The following is a 17,542-nucleotide window of genomic DNA, read 5'->3' as shown; positions in this document are numbered from 1 at the left end:
TCAAATGGAAACTTTTTCGAGACAAATATTTTTTGTTAAGTTTTGTAGTTTTTTGCAACTTTTTTTATTCATTTTGTAAACCAACGTAATATCTTTTTCTCATTTTCTGCTTGCTATCTTACAATACTTTGTTTGTGTGGATTATTGTATATATTCTGAAAAAAATTCAAGCTGCCTTTTTGTTAAAAATTGGAACTTTAGATAGTTCATAAAATGTAGATAGCAGACAAAATCTAGATACAGTTGTGTTCAGTTTGTACTCTGCAACAACAACCACTCAACAACAAGGTCCTGACCACATTCCAAATTAGGATGGTTCTCGTCCCAAGCACAGACTATATTGATAAGCCCAGAAACGGGCTACAGAAGTTGTGGAATTTTGAGTTTCAAGGGAATTAAGCCGACAGACAAAGCATATCAACAATTTGGAAACTAACCCGACAGTGTTTAATTAGACAAGCATGTGGCCGAAAAATCATCATGAAAACTAATATCGAAGTCCTGAATGTAGGATTTATCTGTTGTTGTGGAGTACCAGTAGACAATGCAGCAGTTTGAAGGTATCGAGTTGCACAAAAAATAGTAGCATAAATGATGAGTCGGTATCGAAAATTCAAATTTGATAACACTTGCTAATCGCAAGCGGAACAAAGGGTACGAACCTGCTAAAAATATTGCGAAGTTTTATTTTTGCAACATTTGAATCAATTTTTGTCTTCATTACTTTGTGTCATTAGTCAACCCAAATTGACCAAACGCGTTCAAAATTTCAGTTTAATCTGGATATATATTGCGCTATAAATTTAGTGATTGTAAATATGTAAATATATCTAAGATAACTCAATATCGGAAGTGAACAAAATTCTTAAAGTTGAGTGAACGAATCATAACTTTGATCAAAAATCGGTGATTGACAGGATTTTACTTTCATTAAATCGACAATCGCTGAAGTGTCTCAACAATTGGCACTCTTAAATATCTAATGTTCGACTAAGTTGGGGTTTCCTCTGGGTTGCTGCATCATCTTCATCTTCTGCTTGTCACTGAGGAATGACGTCACGAACTGTTTGCGATAGTGAGTCCATGACTCCCTCTCGGCTACCTCTTCCTGTACCTCCCTTTCCAAGCGGTATGTGGCGAACTAAAACAGAAAGATAATTGTATGTATGTTCTACAATAATAAAGGAAAAATGAAAGAAAAGAGCGAAGAAATGCGACAACACAGAAAAGAAACGAACATAAAAGCACAGAAAAAAAAAACTTTTTCAAAATTGTTTGATACTAAGCCGAAAAGTTATCTGAAGTTAACTCAAAATTTTTTTATAAGTCAATATCTACGAATGGATTTCAGTTCGATAAAAGCTTGAAAGACGCGTGCCAGCGTTACATTAGCCAGCAGTCAAGATGTATCTACCAGTAGCTAAGCTGAAAAAATTGGGTAGACGACCGTTGAGCCGAAAACAAATTTATTGTCTCAAAAAAACGCTATGAAGGTAAAAGCTTTAAAGGTAATTTTTTTTTTTTACAAATTACCACATTCCAAAGCACCCAACAGCTTTGAAAATTGTAAAAAAAACTTCCAAATGACGCACCATATGGACTCTATGATGATATGAATCAGCGGAAATAGTTTTTGCCGAATAAATCTATCAAGCACAAAAAGAAACGGAAATTATACAAAATCGGAGCTGATCAATTTCGAAATGAAAGGCACAAATCATAGTTACTGTCCAATTTAGCAAAACAACTCAAGTCTCCATAACGTGGAAATTAAGCCGATAAGACCTAAAAAAAACAATCTGACAATCGAAAAAACTGCAACATGAGTACTAATGAAACAACTAAAAATTTTTTTAAAGCAACAAGTAACCCAGCTTTTCATTTGGAATTTACACCAATTTACACCAAGAGTTTACTGCCAGCACATTAACGTACCCGCGCTCAGTGAAAAGAGAAAATAATCGATTATGTTCCAATTACAATTGTTCTTTTAACAAAATCTTTTTCAGTTATAAGCGTCAAATTTAGATGTTTAAACGATTTATAATCCATTATAATGATATTTTTGGTGGCATTATAATTAGTAATAATCAATTTTTTTATTATAATTTTCCGAAAATCTCTTTTCATCTCTTATAAACTACTTTAATCTATGCATAATTTGATTTGAAAGAGAGATCATAATCAATTATTCACTGATTAAAATCAGTTTTTTCTCAACTTTAGTAAGACTGGTAATAAAATCATCGTATAATCAGGGGCGGATCTAGGATTTTCTCGAGGGGGGGGGGGGCGGATTTTCAAAAAATTTTCCTTTTTTTTAGGTCGACCAAATTGACTTTCTTTTCGAGCTCTCCCAAAGCCTTGTCTTGCCCCTATTTTGGCAAAATTATTTGCACCGCAGGCAAATTTTTGAAAAAACAGTCAAAAAGCCATTTTTGGGCACTTTTTGAAAAATTTTGACAAAAAAATCGCGTTTTTTTTGGCGCGCGCTCCCCCTCAAAGTCAGTATGTATTGGCGCGGAAGGCGCCTTTAGAAAAATTTTAGGGTCGGTCGGCCAAAAATGGATTTCTGAAAAAGTATCAAAGGGGGGACCCTTTGGGTCGGCAGGGGGTCGAATCCCTGAGGAGGGGGCGTCCGCCCCCCCCGCCCCCCCCTAAATCCGCCCCTGCGTATAATCAATAACTAACGCTTGAAACTGGTTGTGGGTAGTGCATGTGACGTTATAAATGATTTGTGATTTTGTTGATTAATTTTTTTATCTAAAATGTCTATAATCCGTTTTGATAACGCTTGCTAATTGCAGAAGTAAAAACTGTTGAAAATAGTTTCTTATAAGCTCATTGTTTGTTTGAAGAAAAAACAGAAAACTCTCAGATGCTTTTGAAAACTCTGTTAAGACGTCTAGATGAACATTAGAAATCAGTCTGAAGAAAAAAATGAGCAAAGATTTTCCGTTACTTCATTCGAAATTCGGAACAATTGTAATAGTCGAAAAAAAAAGATCAGCATCGATTGTACTTGAGCACTGGTATATAAGCATATGAACTTGCAATTTAGGCAAATAAACGAATTCACAATAAAACCTACGCGTTCGCTTGTTGAAACAAGATTTTCTGCGTCAAACAACTTTTTTGAAAACTTTGCAAGTTAAATTGAGAGCATGAAAAATTTATAACCAAAATTACAAGTTTCTAACACAGAGTCCAAGCGGAGGTTCGCAATACTTGCGATACAATGCAAGCGCGGCATCTCAAGCTAGCGAATAGAAGACTAGACGGAAACAACAAAGTCGAAAAACACAACATCAGTTAAATAAGCGTTTAGTAGTTCTCCAACGACCACTAAGCCGACAACAAGTAGGTAGACGCTTATTGAGCCGGAAAACAAAACAAAAATGTCAGATTAAATAATCTCATAAAAAATTTTGAGCAGTTAATTTTTATTACTTGAAAACTTGCAACTGCAGTTTTTCCAAATTTTTTTTGCTTTTATTGCTTTTGAAGCGACACAAAATAAGCTATCTAAGCCGATGAAACATAAATCGAAACCACTGAAGCCGAATAAGACTTTCAAGCGGAAAAAAACGAAAAGAAAAACATAAGAAAATAAACAACGTCATAGCTATTATTTTAAAAAAACATCCGCAGACAAACGATAGTCCGAGAAATAATTTTTCACAGAAACTTTTTTCTTCAATTTCATGCATACTAAAGAACAAACCGGTACTCGAACTCCAGACCTAGAGGTACAAATGCAAACGCGTTACCCCAGGGCCAAATGGGAACCTTAAGTTTGTTAACGTGAAATATTGAAACAAGTAAAAGGCAAGTAAGATTTGTAGGAAAAGTTGTTTACGGGAAAAAAGTATAGTTCCCGAATACAGAACACTTGCTCACGTAAGTGTGAAAAACAATAAGCAACCAAAAAAAACTGCCCATGGAAAAAAACTATTACAATGATTACCACCCGCCGCGAACTTTCACATCAAATGCCAGAAATTACAAAAAAATAGACAAAATCTGAGCCGAAGTTACTTCATTGAAGCTATTTTGAAAACAATATACCCATCTTATTGCACAAAAAAGAAAATCATAGAAAAAACTAAATTGACTGCGGACTAATGAAAAACAAAAAAAAACATTAAAGTCAGGCTATTTAATTTTACGTTTCCTGAAATTGGAGTGTATCAGCAGTTGGTGCTAAAAAGTAGAGTCAGATAGCAAATCTATTTACAGGAAATAAAAATTTTCTTGATACTATGTATCAAAAACTTAGCCACTTTTTAAAAGCTGTTCTGATCAGACTACAAAACTTCGTTTGAAGAAATTTTTCTGAAATAGAAAACTGTTAATTTTTTGACTAATTTTTAGTCACAGCTTTTAACCAATGAAGTTGCAAATATTGATTTGAAGCCCACAGGAAAAACTTTAAATAACAGTTTTTAGGATTGAAAATAATTTGTCAGCGAACAGTATTTGTTGGTGTATTTCATCACATATTTTTATGTAATTAACTCCCTCTTTAAGGCACTTTTTTCTGTCAACTCTATTTCAACTCTTAGAAAAGTTTGCAGATTTTTCAATTATAGATGGCGGTGTAGAAACAAATTTAAGCAAACTAGTAATGCAAACCAATTTTTTTTCTGGGTGGTGTGATAATGTGATGAAAAATTCTGAGCAAAAAAATAAAATTCAGACAAATTTGACAGTCATAGTAAAATAAGCCAATTGGGAAACAGTTTTTGTTGTATAAAAACGATTCGAAAATCGAAAATCTTTTAAAAAACTTCAAAAATTTTGGTTCCCAAGATGGCGCTCAAAAACTCCAAAAATTAACTTGACTCGATTAAAAATAAGTTTTCACGGCTAAAATTAAGCTTAATTAGGCTATTGTAAGCCTGCACACTCACCTTATTAGCTGGAAGTTAGACCAAAATGCAAGAATTTTAAATCGGTTTTTCTCAACAGAGATTTTTTCAAAATTTTTTAATGTCATTCGAATCACGACTGAAAGGGCTTTAATATGATAAATCACTCGACCCATTCTGATGACTAATTGTGGTTCCTGATTTTGCGGGAGAATGAAAACTACGAAAATTAAAACACATCCGAATACAAAGTTCCTCCACATTTTTCAAATGATCGGAACAACAGTCAGCTGACTCGGCAGACAAAGAGCAGCTCTGTATGCGACAACATAAGTTTTAGATAGAAAAATCTCAGTTTTTTTCTTTTCTCGGCGGTTAAAGACTAATTTAAACATATTCCGGCCTTTCAAGACTTCATGGCGCATTAATGGATTGACTGGATACAAGATGACAATAGGCTAGAACTAGTTCTAGAACCTACCAGAACTTGAATTTCCGTCAGTGTTCTTGGTATCGCCAGCAACAAAAACCTCTTCTTGTGTATTTTCACTATTTCTGCTCCCTCACTCACCTACAGAGACAAAAGCCTTAAAGGGCAACTCTAAGTATATATATTTCTGTTTCTTTCAGCAAAATTACTAACGAGAGATAGATTAGTCACGCCTTCCCTGTGAGTCATTTGTTGTTCATGCAACCCCTAAGCTCAATAAAACATCTTAACAAGCATGATAAGAAAACAACTATAAGATTTTTCATGGACAACTCACGGCAATATTATTCCGAGCAAACTGCCCAATTTTCAGAAACGAATTTCTGGTGATCACTTTATTCTTGTTTTCAGAATACCGGTCTAGTAAAGAGAGCTTGTTCTTTTTCTAAAACAGCATCATTCACTAGTCATTAACGAATTTAATGCAAAAGTCATGTAACCTAATTCATATAGTGATTAATGCGCATAGTATATAAAATACCTGGTCTCTCAACTTATTCTGGGCCATACTTGGACGCTTGATATCCAGATACTCCATCACGCTAGTTGTTTTCAGAGTGGAATCCATCGTTTCTAGAATACAAACAAGATATGTCGCATCTTGCGTGCACTCAATAATTTCCCAAGTACCTGGTCATTATTTGATAAAAACTAACAAGGCGCTGTTTTATGTTAAACGGAATACGACTAGTATAGAAATAACCATAAGCATGCAAGAATATTCTTCGGGATGCCAAATCATCTGCTGATTGCACAGGATGACCAAAATCTCCACTCTTTTTCACGTCCACGACATGTTGACGCCTCACAATTGAACACGTGCCCTGAAGATACAAAAGTAACTAAATTCTGAATTTGATTTAAAGTAAATTAAATCTTAAATTTAAGATAAGCTTTTAAGTAATCTAAATACGCACGCTCTTGCATATGTAGAAATATTCGGAAGATTTGAGGTTTTTGCACACCATCTTGTTTGGTCTAAAATGTATTCCAATCTTTGATAAACTCAAATCAAGCGTTCAATTCACACAACCGGATTTTTTGGTATGACTCTTTTTCCTTTTCCCCCAGTATATTTTTTGCTCACATTGTCCTTTTGTTATTCCACTAACGAGAGCAAGTGTCTTGTAATCGGGAACTTTCTAATCGGGAACTTGTAATCGGGACTTTTTCCCGTAATTAGCTTCTCTTACGCATCTCTAAGAAATTGTAAAAGTGTTTTAATAGTGATCATAGCATTTTCGAGACTTTTACTCATTTGGCATAGAAGTAAAGCTGACTCCTTTGTACTCTAAGGTCTGCGGTTGCAGTCTTGGTCGTCGGGCCATGCTTGTTTTTTTTTCAGAATGTGTGAAATTGAATTTTTTTTTGGGAAAATTGAATTGTCGGACTTTCGTTTGTCTGCTTATATTATGTCGGCTCAATTGCCACATCATTTTTTTTGCTTTACTCCTGTTATTTATTTATAAAATTATTCTTATTTTTTTCGTCTTAAAACTTTATTCGGCCTAAAAGGTTTCGGTTTTTTTTTCATCGACTTAGTTACCTCATTTTTTGTCGCTTCAAAAGCAAAAAGTGATTGGTGTTTTAGAAAAAAAATCACATTTTTTTTGTTTTTTGATCAAAGGAAGTCTAACCTTTTTTTGTTGGCTTAGGTTTCCAATTGGTAAATAATAAAAGTTTATTCAACTCTGGTGGTTGTCTTTTTCGACTGTGTTTCTGAAATAATTTTTCAATTTTCCCCAATTTTTTTTTCCATTTCGTTAATTCCGTCTCATTTTCTATTCGCTAGCTTGGAATGCTGCGCTTGCGCTGTATCGCAAGTAGAGCAAAACTTCGCCCCGCCTTTGAGTAAAAATTGGCTTGCATTGTCACATTCGCTATAAAAATGGGAGTAATTAGGCCATGACAAGCATATTTGGTCTTCATGCTTAACCTCGTTTAGCAATGTCCAACGTTACTCAAAAAAGTTGATGTTTATGTGAGGTTGGGGGAAGGAAAAAGATCCCTTGGTTCACTTACTCGAAGAACAACGACTCAACAGCACCGGGATGTTCCAGAAGACTTTCCAAAGGGTAGTCTTTGAACAGCGGTAAAGACCTCAACGACAAAAATAACATTAATTCACCAGCTAATGAGTTTTATATGTTGCTAACACAGATATTAAATTCCTCGAATTAAGTAACAAAGTGTCAATTTTCTTCCAATTAATAAAAATCTTGGGTAATTCGTCCGTTCTCGCGGTCGTTTGTGCTGAGTTTTGAAGGTTAACCATTAATAATGAAAAATTTGCATAATTTTGCTAATTGTATTATTATTTTTGACAATTTGGCAGGCAATTGTCACAAGAAAGCCGTTTTAAAATAATTTTGAACGTCTGAGTTACCTGAGAAATGTTCTGGGTATCCTTTCGTTGAACTTGCGCAGCGTCTGGAGATCATCTGTGTTTAAGTACAGTACCTGAGCAGTTCCCACTGCTATCATCTGGTACTCTGTTAGCCGAACATTTTCGACATCATTAACCTGTTAAAAGCAGCAAACTCTCAAAACAAACTTTAAAAGACCACTTGATTAACCTTTGCTCTCATCTATTCAATATTAAGTAAACTACTTTCAGTTTAAGCGAATGAAAAAGAGCATATAGGTAGGTTCATCAGATCTTAAATTCGGCTATTACCCCCCCCCCCCCCCCACCCACCCCTCTTCAACTGCAAATTTGGTAGAAATTTTGTAAGAAAGTAAAATGTTTGTTCGCATTGTCCGATTGTTAAGAAAAGAAATTAAAATACGAGCTAATTAGGCCACAAACATACTTGGTCAGCATATTTAACCTTGTAAAACCACTCGTTACACAATAAAACTGATGCTCATGCGACATAGGGAGAAAAGGAAAAAAGCCTTAATTTCAAGTACACTTCATCTCATTGAGCTATAAATCTTTACAGATCCATTTCAAATATTGTACATGTTTTTCCATTTTCGAGTTAGATAAATTCTCAAAAAATCCTTGTTTCCAATGAAAGTAATCAGAAAAAATGGTTCCAACAAACCCGTACATTGAGCAGATCGTGTTTAGACAACCATCCAATAGACTTCGACACTGTTTTGCCATCCGACAATTGAATGTTTTTGATCAAGTTGACTGAAACATGTCAAATTTGTGTTATTCATGGCTACCTAGAAAATTGAAAAAAAAAACAGAAGAATTTTGCACTTTTCCCTTCCATGACAAAATAAAACCTCTGCGGCCGAACGTTCTGGTAGCCGATGATGCGTCCATGATCAAAATCGGAGTACGTTATTAGACGATACAGTTCTTTTTGCATATCTTTTGGGAACAAGACAGTCAGCTCAGGTGTCGGTTGCAAATAGAATCGAATCTAAAATTCCTGCAGAGAATCAGGTACGTATTTTTTTTAGAAAATTAGTGGAATCAGTTCAATTTCAATTGTACTAAATCTATAAACATAAGCAGAATCTTTTTGCTCTGAATGACCTTGTTTCAATCTAAAATAGACTGACCTTCTCTAAATCCTCTTCTGTGCGGAACTGAGGCTGGCATGTGAGAACTCTGAGCATGGCTCTATTTTTCTGAAATTAATTGGACATTAAACTGTTCCGAGTTCATGATTGTCATTCGCATTTATTCACTACATTGTTTTCCTCTAAATCGTAAAATATCATATGATAAAAAAAGCTCATCTCAACTTCGGAAGTTCGTAGATTCAGCAACGGTAACACGCGAATATCCTTAGAAGATGAAAAACAATGGTTTTAGAAGGAGGGGTGAAAGTAACCAACCGTCATTCTCGGCACAGGCTTCTCAATGTTTGGATTTGTGATGTAATCAAACTCCTCGACATACCTGGAATGTTTTTTGAAATAACCAATTTTTTAATCAGTTTGAAAGTATTACGACATTTAAAAATAATTGAGTATGATTGCTATGATAGAAATCTCACCAAGGAGGATGGCAAAAATGTCGACTTTGACTGTAATGTCATAAGAAATTCAGTATGCTATTTGCAAACTGTAGTGCAGGAAACTCACTTGCGTCTGTTTTTGAAGCACCTCAGCAGAAGAACCAGCATTCTTCCGGCAAACAAAAGATAGTCTCTAAGCTAAAACTCAATTCACGAATTTAATGTTAGCAAATGAATACTTTTGCAATGAATAATTTTTGAAAACAAAAATAAAAAAAACATACCATACCTTCCAGTTTTTCCTATGCTCGGCGTTGAAATCTTTTGTGCTCATCGCTGATAAGCGCTAAAATAATATTTTGGCTGCTAGCCTGAACTTTTGTAACGAAATACTAGGGAGGGGAAGGGGGAGGGGTCTGTTGGCCAGGATTTTGGGAGTCACACTTTGAGGGACAAAGCGAGAAAACCTATGTTGCAAATCGGTTAAAACGGTACTTCCCAAATGGCATTAAATTTAAATTTCAAGCTTACAATACAACTCAAACGTTTTCCTGGCCAATATTTTTAGTTTGTATCCGTAAGGACAACATATGAACAAGAATCAGAATAAGTTGCTTCCAAACAATTGTTGAGTGACAATTTTTCTAAACTGATAAAATGCCAACTAACACGTGAATTGACAGCTTTACTATTTTTTGCGCATTACGACGCCAAACTTGCGTCTGGATTCCACAATAAATCCTTTACATGTGTTCAATTTTCGAACTGGTTAGTTGATACTGAAAATTTCATTAAAATAGGTCAAAAAATTGTTTTTGGTAGCTTCTTTAAAGTTAGTTTTTAATCCCTCCCCCGCACGCATAAAAATTTGCAAAAATAATTTGCATAAATTCTTGAACACCTTTGCAGTCGAACTAGAGATAAATTAGACAAAATTGATATCCAACTTATTGCTTAGCAAAACGCAAAAAAATGGTAAAATTTGATGGAAAAAAGGTATCATAGAGGCAAAGCTGTAGCTTCTCTAACACGAGCGAGAAAGCGGCAAAAATTCAGGGGGGGCTGTGAAATGCCCCAAAACACAAATTTTTCATTTAAAAATTTGGAGTATAATGAACCAAAGGCAACGACACAATCATTTTTTACAATAAACAAGCATTTTTTTAAACCAAATCTCGTATAAATCTAGAGAAGTAATTCGAGTTGGAAAATTTCTGAAATGAGATTTATTTCATTACACTGTTGTATGAAACAAATAGCTCTTTTCGGTTCAAATGTTGATTAAAAAAGCATCAACTTTGTTTGCTTACTAGTAATCAATTTTCAAAGAATTAGGGATAATGCTACTCATGGAGCCTACCAGTTCAAAAGGACCACCAAAATTAGTTGTTTTTTTGCGACTTAGGTAGGAAAAAAAGTTGCATTGAACTCTAAGAAAGTTCTGCCGCAAGTGAATATGTTTTATGGGGAAACAAGATTTATCATGCGTCACAGAAAAAAATTTTAGGTTTAAGCAATCATTTAAAAATGTACAACAAAATATTGAATATATTTAACTTTTTCACATTTTTTTTCTTTAACCTAAAAACATAAAATTCAGCCAAAAGATGCCAATTAAAAGACCTGGAGAGATTATTCCGAGCCCAAATAATTTGTCACTTTTTTGAAATGTAAGATCATTGCAGCAAGCAATAATTGCGTCGATTTTTGCGCTGCTGAAGAAGAAAAAGTTCACCCACGATATAGAAACTAGCATAAAGTTATGAGACCATTGGAATTTAAAAAATCCACAAGTCAAAAAGAGTTTTGTGAAACACTTTGACAAAACTGAAGCATAAAAAGCTTAAAACAAATGTTTAATACGGCTGTTTCCGATGCCAATTTTGCTCTTTAAATCGAGTTTTTAAAAATAACATAAACTGAGAATGCACAAAATTACATATGCTCAAAACTTTTAATTTCATGCATAACAAGTTATCATAAGACTAAAAGACTAAGACAGCAAAAATCAAATGACTGCCATCAAGCTAAAATAAATCTAGAGAATTGTTTCGATTTTGAAATTTTGAATTTATAACTGTACATAGTCAAAAAGCAAAACAAATAACGCTGCATGTAAAAAAACATCCTAGTACTCATTTTCTTAGTGCCGAAAATTATAGATGATTTAAAAGTGAAGAGTCATTTTTCAAATTGATTAGTTGATACTGAAAATTTCATTAATATAGGTCAATTGTTTTTGGTAGCTTCTTCAAAGTTAGTTTTCAATTCCTCTCTCGCACGCATCAAATTTTGCAAAAGTAATTTGCATGAACTTTTGAATACTTGAATACCTTTGCAATCCCGCTCAATCTAATTTAGACAAAATTGATATACAATTTATCGCTCTGCAAAACGCAAAAAAAAAATGTAAAATTTAATAGAAAAATATTAATATAGCGACAAAGCTGCAGTTTCACCAACACGAGCGAGAAAGCGGCAAAATTTGAGGGGCTTTGAATTGTCCATAAATTCAAATTTTTCATGTAATAAGTCAGAATTGTAATCAACCAAAGCAACCACACTAACATTACATCGAATAAAAATTAGTTTATATAACCAAACTGCGTATAAATTCTGATTTTTCAAAAATATAGCGCAGGAATTCGAGTTGAAAAACTTCTGAGATGGGATTCATATTCGACTTTGTATCGCTTCGCACCACTTGCGATACAAAACAAGAAATCGCTAAGTCGAAAAAAATTCGAAAAATTCGAAAAAACTAGATCTATCGATAAGGCTACATTCAAGAAAAAACGAGCAAAGACAATATAATGTGAAATAACATCAAAAAAAAAGTTAACAAGTGGTAACAAAGCCGGAAATAACTTAGCAGAAACCCTTTCGGCCGATTTTTTTTTAAATCTATCAAGTCTCCCACACCCTCAAACAAACAAACACAAACACACACACACCCACACACACACACACACAAACTTTATTCACGCGTCAATTGAAACAATATGGCAATATGAGGCCACTTTACCGATATAATATTGGCCGAAACCTATTCAGCCGAAACAAATTCATAAAAAAACATAGCAAAAAAAAAGACTAAAAAAAAGTATGTCATGCCCCTCACCCTCAAACGACATACACAGCTCGAGAAACGGCCTAAAATGAGGCGATTGAGCCGATGTAATGTAAGACAAAACCTATCAGGCTCAAAAAAGGAAAAGATAAAACACAAAGATAATAAAAATTATTAAGTCCCCTTCCCCTCCAAACCACGGACACGCACACACAATCTTTTTTTGCCCATCGAAAAGCGCAATATGCAACCATTAAACCGATATAATATAGGCCAAAGCTTATCAAGCCGAAAAACTTAAACTACAATTTCTATTAAAATTTTAGCTTTTGCGCGATCCAGAGGTAAGCATAACAATTATGTTTCCCCTGAAACTACTCAGAATTAAGCCACTACGCCGATATAAAATAGGCCGAAGCCTATTAAGCCAAAAACAGGAAAAAAAATTTAAAAAATTTTAAACACAGGCGAAGCTGAGCTTCGCACCACTTGCCATACAACACAAGACAGTAAAAAAAAAACGAAAATGTCAAAAAAAATTAGATCTATAATAATGAATAAGTTTAGTTTTGAACCAAAAACATGCCAAGACAATAGAACGAGAAAAGAGCATCGGAACATAATTCACTAAGCTGTAACAAATAACTTGACAAAAACTTTTGAGCCGAAAAAAGCATCAAGATTTAAGACTTATGAAGTCCCCCTCGCATTCAAAACACTCAAAACCATTATTTGCTCGTCCAATGAAACAATATGAGACAACTAAGCCAATATAACATAGCCCAAAACGGGGCTGAAATCTGTGGACAAAGTTGTTAATGGGAAACAGAAGAGTCTAATTCCCGATTGCAATAACCTTGCTATCGCAAGGGTAAACATTATCGTGTTGTATAAAACGAATAGCTTTTATTCGGTTTAATTGATCAATTGAAAGCATCAGCTGTGTTAGCTGATTACTAATCAAATTTCAAAGAACTAGGGATAAAACTGCTTATCCGTCCTACCGCTTCAAACCAAAGTGGCTTTTTAATTGCAATTTAGTTGGCAAAAGTTGCATCGTACTATCACAATACGCTACGATCGTGTAAAAAATATTATGTCATCGCAAGTTCATAGAACAGTTATCGTATCAAAATAAAAAGTTTTGAAACTTCTTACAACAGCTAAAAAATTTATAGGAAAGTAGGAAAAAGTACTAAACGCCGCTCAGTTCATTTTGTTTTTTGTATAAAAAACCTATTAAACATAATTGAAAAAAAGCTCACCAATACTTCCCTTAAATTTTTTTTTTCAAAGCGGGTAAATGAATGAGGTAAAAATTACAAAAACTTGCTGTAATAATAGCTGAAAAAATTTGTGAAGTGAATAAGAAGTGAATATTAATTCGGTGTTCAAATCATTTCAAACTGAAAATCTAGCCCAATTTTGAGCCAAAACACACCAGTTTTTTTTCGATAGACATTTAATTTGAAATTTAATATACGTGAATAAACTTGTCGTTTCTTTCGAATGTAGGAACTTTGGAACCCGCTTTTATGTCAATTTTGAATGTCAATTTCAGCAATCAATTAAAAAATAGCATAAAACTATGAGCCTATTGATTTAAAAAACCCAAAAATGGAATTTTTTGTGAAACATGAAAATGTTGAGACAAATGTATGAAACGGCTGTTTTCAAGGCTAGTTTTGCTCTTTAAAGCAAGTCATTTGAAAAAGATAACAAACTGAGTATGGAGTTGTTTTTAAAAAACGGCCAAAAACGTTTTAATATATGTTTTCCTTTTCAAAAAAAAAAATGCCCGAAGCTTTTTATTTCAATGCCTAAAAAGTGATCATAAGACTATATGACAAAGGCGTCCAAAAATAAATGACTGCCATAAAGCTAAAATAAATCCAATGAATTTTTTCGATTTTGAAATTTTGGAATTTTTAACTCTACATAGCCAAATTGCAAATCAAATACTGCTGCAGGTAAAAAAAAAAACATCTGACATTGATTCAAATTACGCTAATTTCAGTAACTTTTGAAAGCGAGCTAAATGTGATCAGTGTATACGTATGTAAATCACCCGAATACAATGATCAGAACAATAACACTCATAGAAAATTTGAGAAAAAAATAAACTAGTGAATAAATGCAGAACATGCAATTTTTGATAAATTTTCAAATTTTGGATGCTACAAAAGTTTTTAAAATTAGTTTTATATAGATCTGACAGTTCATCAGCAAACAACACTTAGAATCCAAGACATACAAGCTCGCTTCTGAAAAACTTCTGGAAAAAGCCGAAAGATTAAAACAAAACTGTAATTTTCAAATTTTTAATTTAAATGAGTGATCTCGAAATAGGTTGCGTTTAAATCACTCAGTCATATGAAGTTTTCTGAAAAAGCTTTAAAATTCAAACTTTCCTTTTTATTCAATCATGCAGTATATATTCAATTATTCAGTCATGCATGTTGTTTGTCTTTAACAGGATCCAGAGCATAAAGTCAACAAATGGGCCGAAAAAAAAACAAAATTCAAACTGAACAAAAACACCATAAAATCGATTAATACTGGTGTGTAACGCATCTCCGGTGCTTCAAACAGAATATTTGACGTGAAAACTGCTTTATATGAAATAAGTGAAAAAAAAACAAGGAAAAGAACGCAACTGTAAAAAGAGACGGGCGCAAACAATAACGCTTTTCATCTAAGAAAAGGAACAAAAACATTTCACTAAAATGGTCAAATCTCTGAAGCTATTGGGTTTCAACTCGTGGGTTTTAGAATGCCTGACAGCAGACAAATAATCTCCCAATTTTTAAAAATTTCTTTGACAAAATCACTGAATTCATGAATGAGACTGTTTAAACTCAGCTTGTTAAAGTTAGTTCTTTTTTGTGTTTAAGACAGGAGATTTTTTTTCTTAGTTGAATTGATCAGTTTAAAAAAAAATTGGAAAATCATGAAAAAAACGTCAGTTTCAACAACTTGAACAAATCGAGCAACACAATTGGGTTAAAAGCCACGTCTGCAACTGCTGGAAGTAAACTGGCTTCACCCCACCAATGCGTTGAGTGTCAAATTTTTGAAAAAAAAATTTTGAACTTGAAAGTGATTTTTTTTTGAAAAATCAGGAAAAATGAATCAAAATTCACATCGAGGAAAATGGAATGCGTTGAACAGTCATCTTCAGATTCCGTATGAATACTTCCTGAGAGTGCCTCGACAGCATTCCATCATAATTTCGAGAAGTTAAGACTTTGTTAAGTTTTTTTAAAGATTAAGTTTTTGAAAAGCTTTGAATAATCATAAAAAAGGCATATCTCGCAAAGGAAGATTTTGAAAGCATTTAAAACTTGAAACAAAGAATTGCAACAAAGAAGTAAGCCTGGATAGTTTTTGTCGATTTATTTTCTTGAACTTTTAGATAAGAAAGCACCAGCTATCTTCGTGACTCAAATCTTTAAAAAGATCGCGAGTTTTCATATCAATCAGTCGCATAAGATGAATTTCCCGACTCAAGTGAGTTTTTGAAGAAGTCAAAAGCTACCTCGTTAAGCTTAAAAACGTCCGAATTGCTAGTTGTATGAGAAATTTCAACCCAAAATGCAATTCATTTGCTTTAGCCGAATATGACAGGATTCACACAATAGCTTCTTATGAATATGAGCGTATTCGTTTCTTTCTGTCACATTCATGAGCTAGCACCGTCATAATTCAAGCCGTCGCCATTCAAATTCGCTATTATGGTTAGTCTTTCATAAGCTGAATTTATACGCTGCTCGGTCAAACTCAAGTTCGAGCACAATTTACCCGAACTTTAGGACTGTTAGCTTGAAAGTCATAAAACCGTCTGTTTCAAGCATCTGAGAGAAGAAGGCTTACATTAGATCGGGTGGCATGATTAGCTTTAGAGATATTTATTTATCTTTGTAATTTAGATCGCCAAGGACGATAGGCAAACTAAGTGCAAACCACCTGCCGCAAGCGTCTATTATTTTCCAAACTCCTTAGATCTCTTCTTGAAGTAGTTAAATCTATCTTATTTGCACTTGAACTAGTAACCATAACATCGACAAAAAAACTAGTTAACTTCGGTTGAAAAATTGATTATTTTCATTCTACTTTAATTTGATCAGCAAACTATTTTAGAAACCTTTGATTTCAGAACTTACAGTGATCTGTTCATATCTTTTGGACCCAACCGTCAGTTCAAATTGAGCGTCGTGCAGTGAGCTCATTTGAATCAGTTCACGTTGTCGTTCTGCTATCATGTCTTCGACTGACTGCTCTAGACATCAATACTGTATGCAATTTCATAGCTTAAGCAATACTTTAAGTAGCTTTTCAAAAACACTGACACTCATCCAAAACAATGCCAATTTTGTAATCAAAGACATGTCTTAGGTTTTCGGTGAAATCAAATACCAAAAGTACACAACGATATGTATGGAAAATGTCTTAAGGGTCATTGATTAAATTTTGGTTTCCATTCCTCACTGTCATTGACGTCAGAAGTACATGGAATCTGTTATTCCTAAAGCTCGCGTATGTGCTTACTAACTTTAAATTTCGCGTATTTCGGCACAAATTATCCAGCCGCCTTACAGATACAGGCCAAAAATCGTCATGCTTTACTTAATAAAATTTTTCGAGATTGATTCGATGTTAACTTTTTCTGCCTACCTGCTAGCGATGCGTTCTTTTCCTTTTCCAGAACACCTTTAGCCACACTTTCGCGCCAGATAGCTGGAGTAGCTCTCTTGTCAACCGTGTGTAAAAAAGTATTCGAAGCCATACTGAACAATTTTATAACCAACTAAAATTAACTATGGCCAATAAAAGTAACCAACAAAGCATTTGAGACGACTTTAAGTTTAATTAAATCTGCACGAACCGCATAACTAAGCCGACGTAAATTATACTATTTTCTTATTTGTAGTTTTGTCAGTTTAATCTCTTTCACTGAAGTATACGAGCTTGCTGATTAAACTGAACACAATTCGTGATCTCTTCAAAAAATTTTTGAGGCTTCAAGCATCGTGAAACCGATTGACGACAACGTTATATTTCGGTTTAAGCTATGCACGTATTAACTTAGTTTGAATATTGCTCTTTAACACAACCATTAATGAGCAATTAAATTAATTAAAAAAGAAAATTCAATGGGTCTGGATTTCAAAAATCTAATCAAAATTTA

The 17,542-nt window shown here is 33.9% G+C and overlaps 1 protein-coding gene across 1 annotated transcript; it reads right to left on the bottom strand.

The window, feature by feature from the left end:
- Positions 1-704: 704 nt before the first annotated feature.
- On the bottom strand, positions 705-17,277 carry LOC134856693 (uncharacterized). Its single transcript, XM_063872964.1, has 17 exons — positions 17,029-17,277; positions 16,518-16,633; positions 9,574-9,630; positions 9,412-9,482; positions 9,163-9,226; positions 8,884-8,952; positions 8,576-8,741; positions 8,418-8,503; positions 7,748-7,884; positions 7,384-7,461; positions 6,279-6,339; positions 6,065-6,185; positions 5,843-5,934; positions 5,639-5,746; positions 5,515-5,568; positions 5,353-5,442; positions 705-1,141 (listed from the first exon to the last, which is right to left on the bottom strand). The coding sequence occupies exons 1-17, from the start codon at positions 17,138-17,140 to the stop codon at positions 980-982; spliced, it is 1,644 nt and encodes a 547-aa protein (XP_063729034.1). The 5' UTR covers positions 17,141-17,277; the 3' UTR covers positions 705-979.
- Positions 17,278-17,542: the final 265 nt, after the last annotated feature.

This window comes from Symsagittifera roscoffensis, chromosome 1 (assembly GCF_963678635.1).
Source record: "Symsagittifera roscoffensis chromosome 1, txSymRosc1.1, whole genome shotgun sequence".
Taxonomy (NCBI): domain Eukaryota; kingdom Metazoa; phylum Xenacoelomorpha; order Acoela; family Convolutidae; genus Symsagittifera; species Symsagittifera roscoffensis.
Note: the sequence above shows the minus strand (reverse complement) of the source record. Positions and strands in the feature narration are given on the sequence as shown.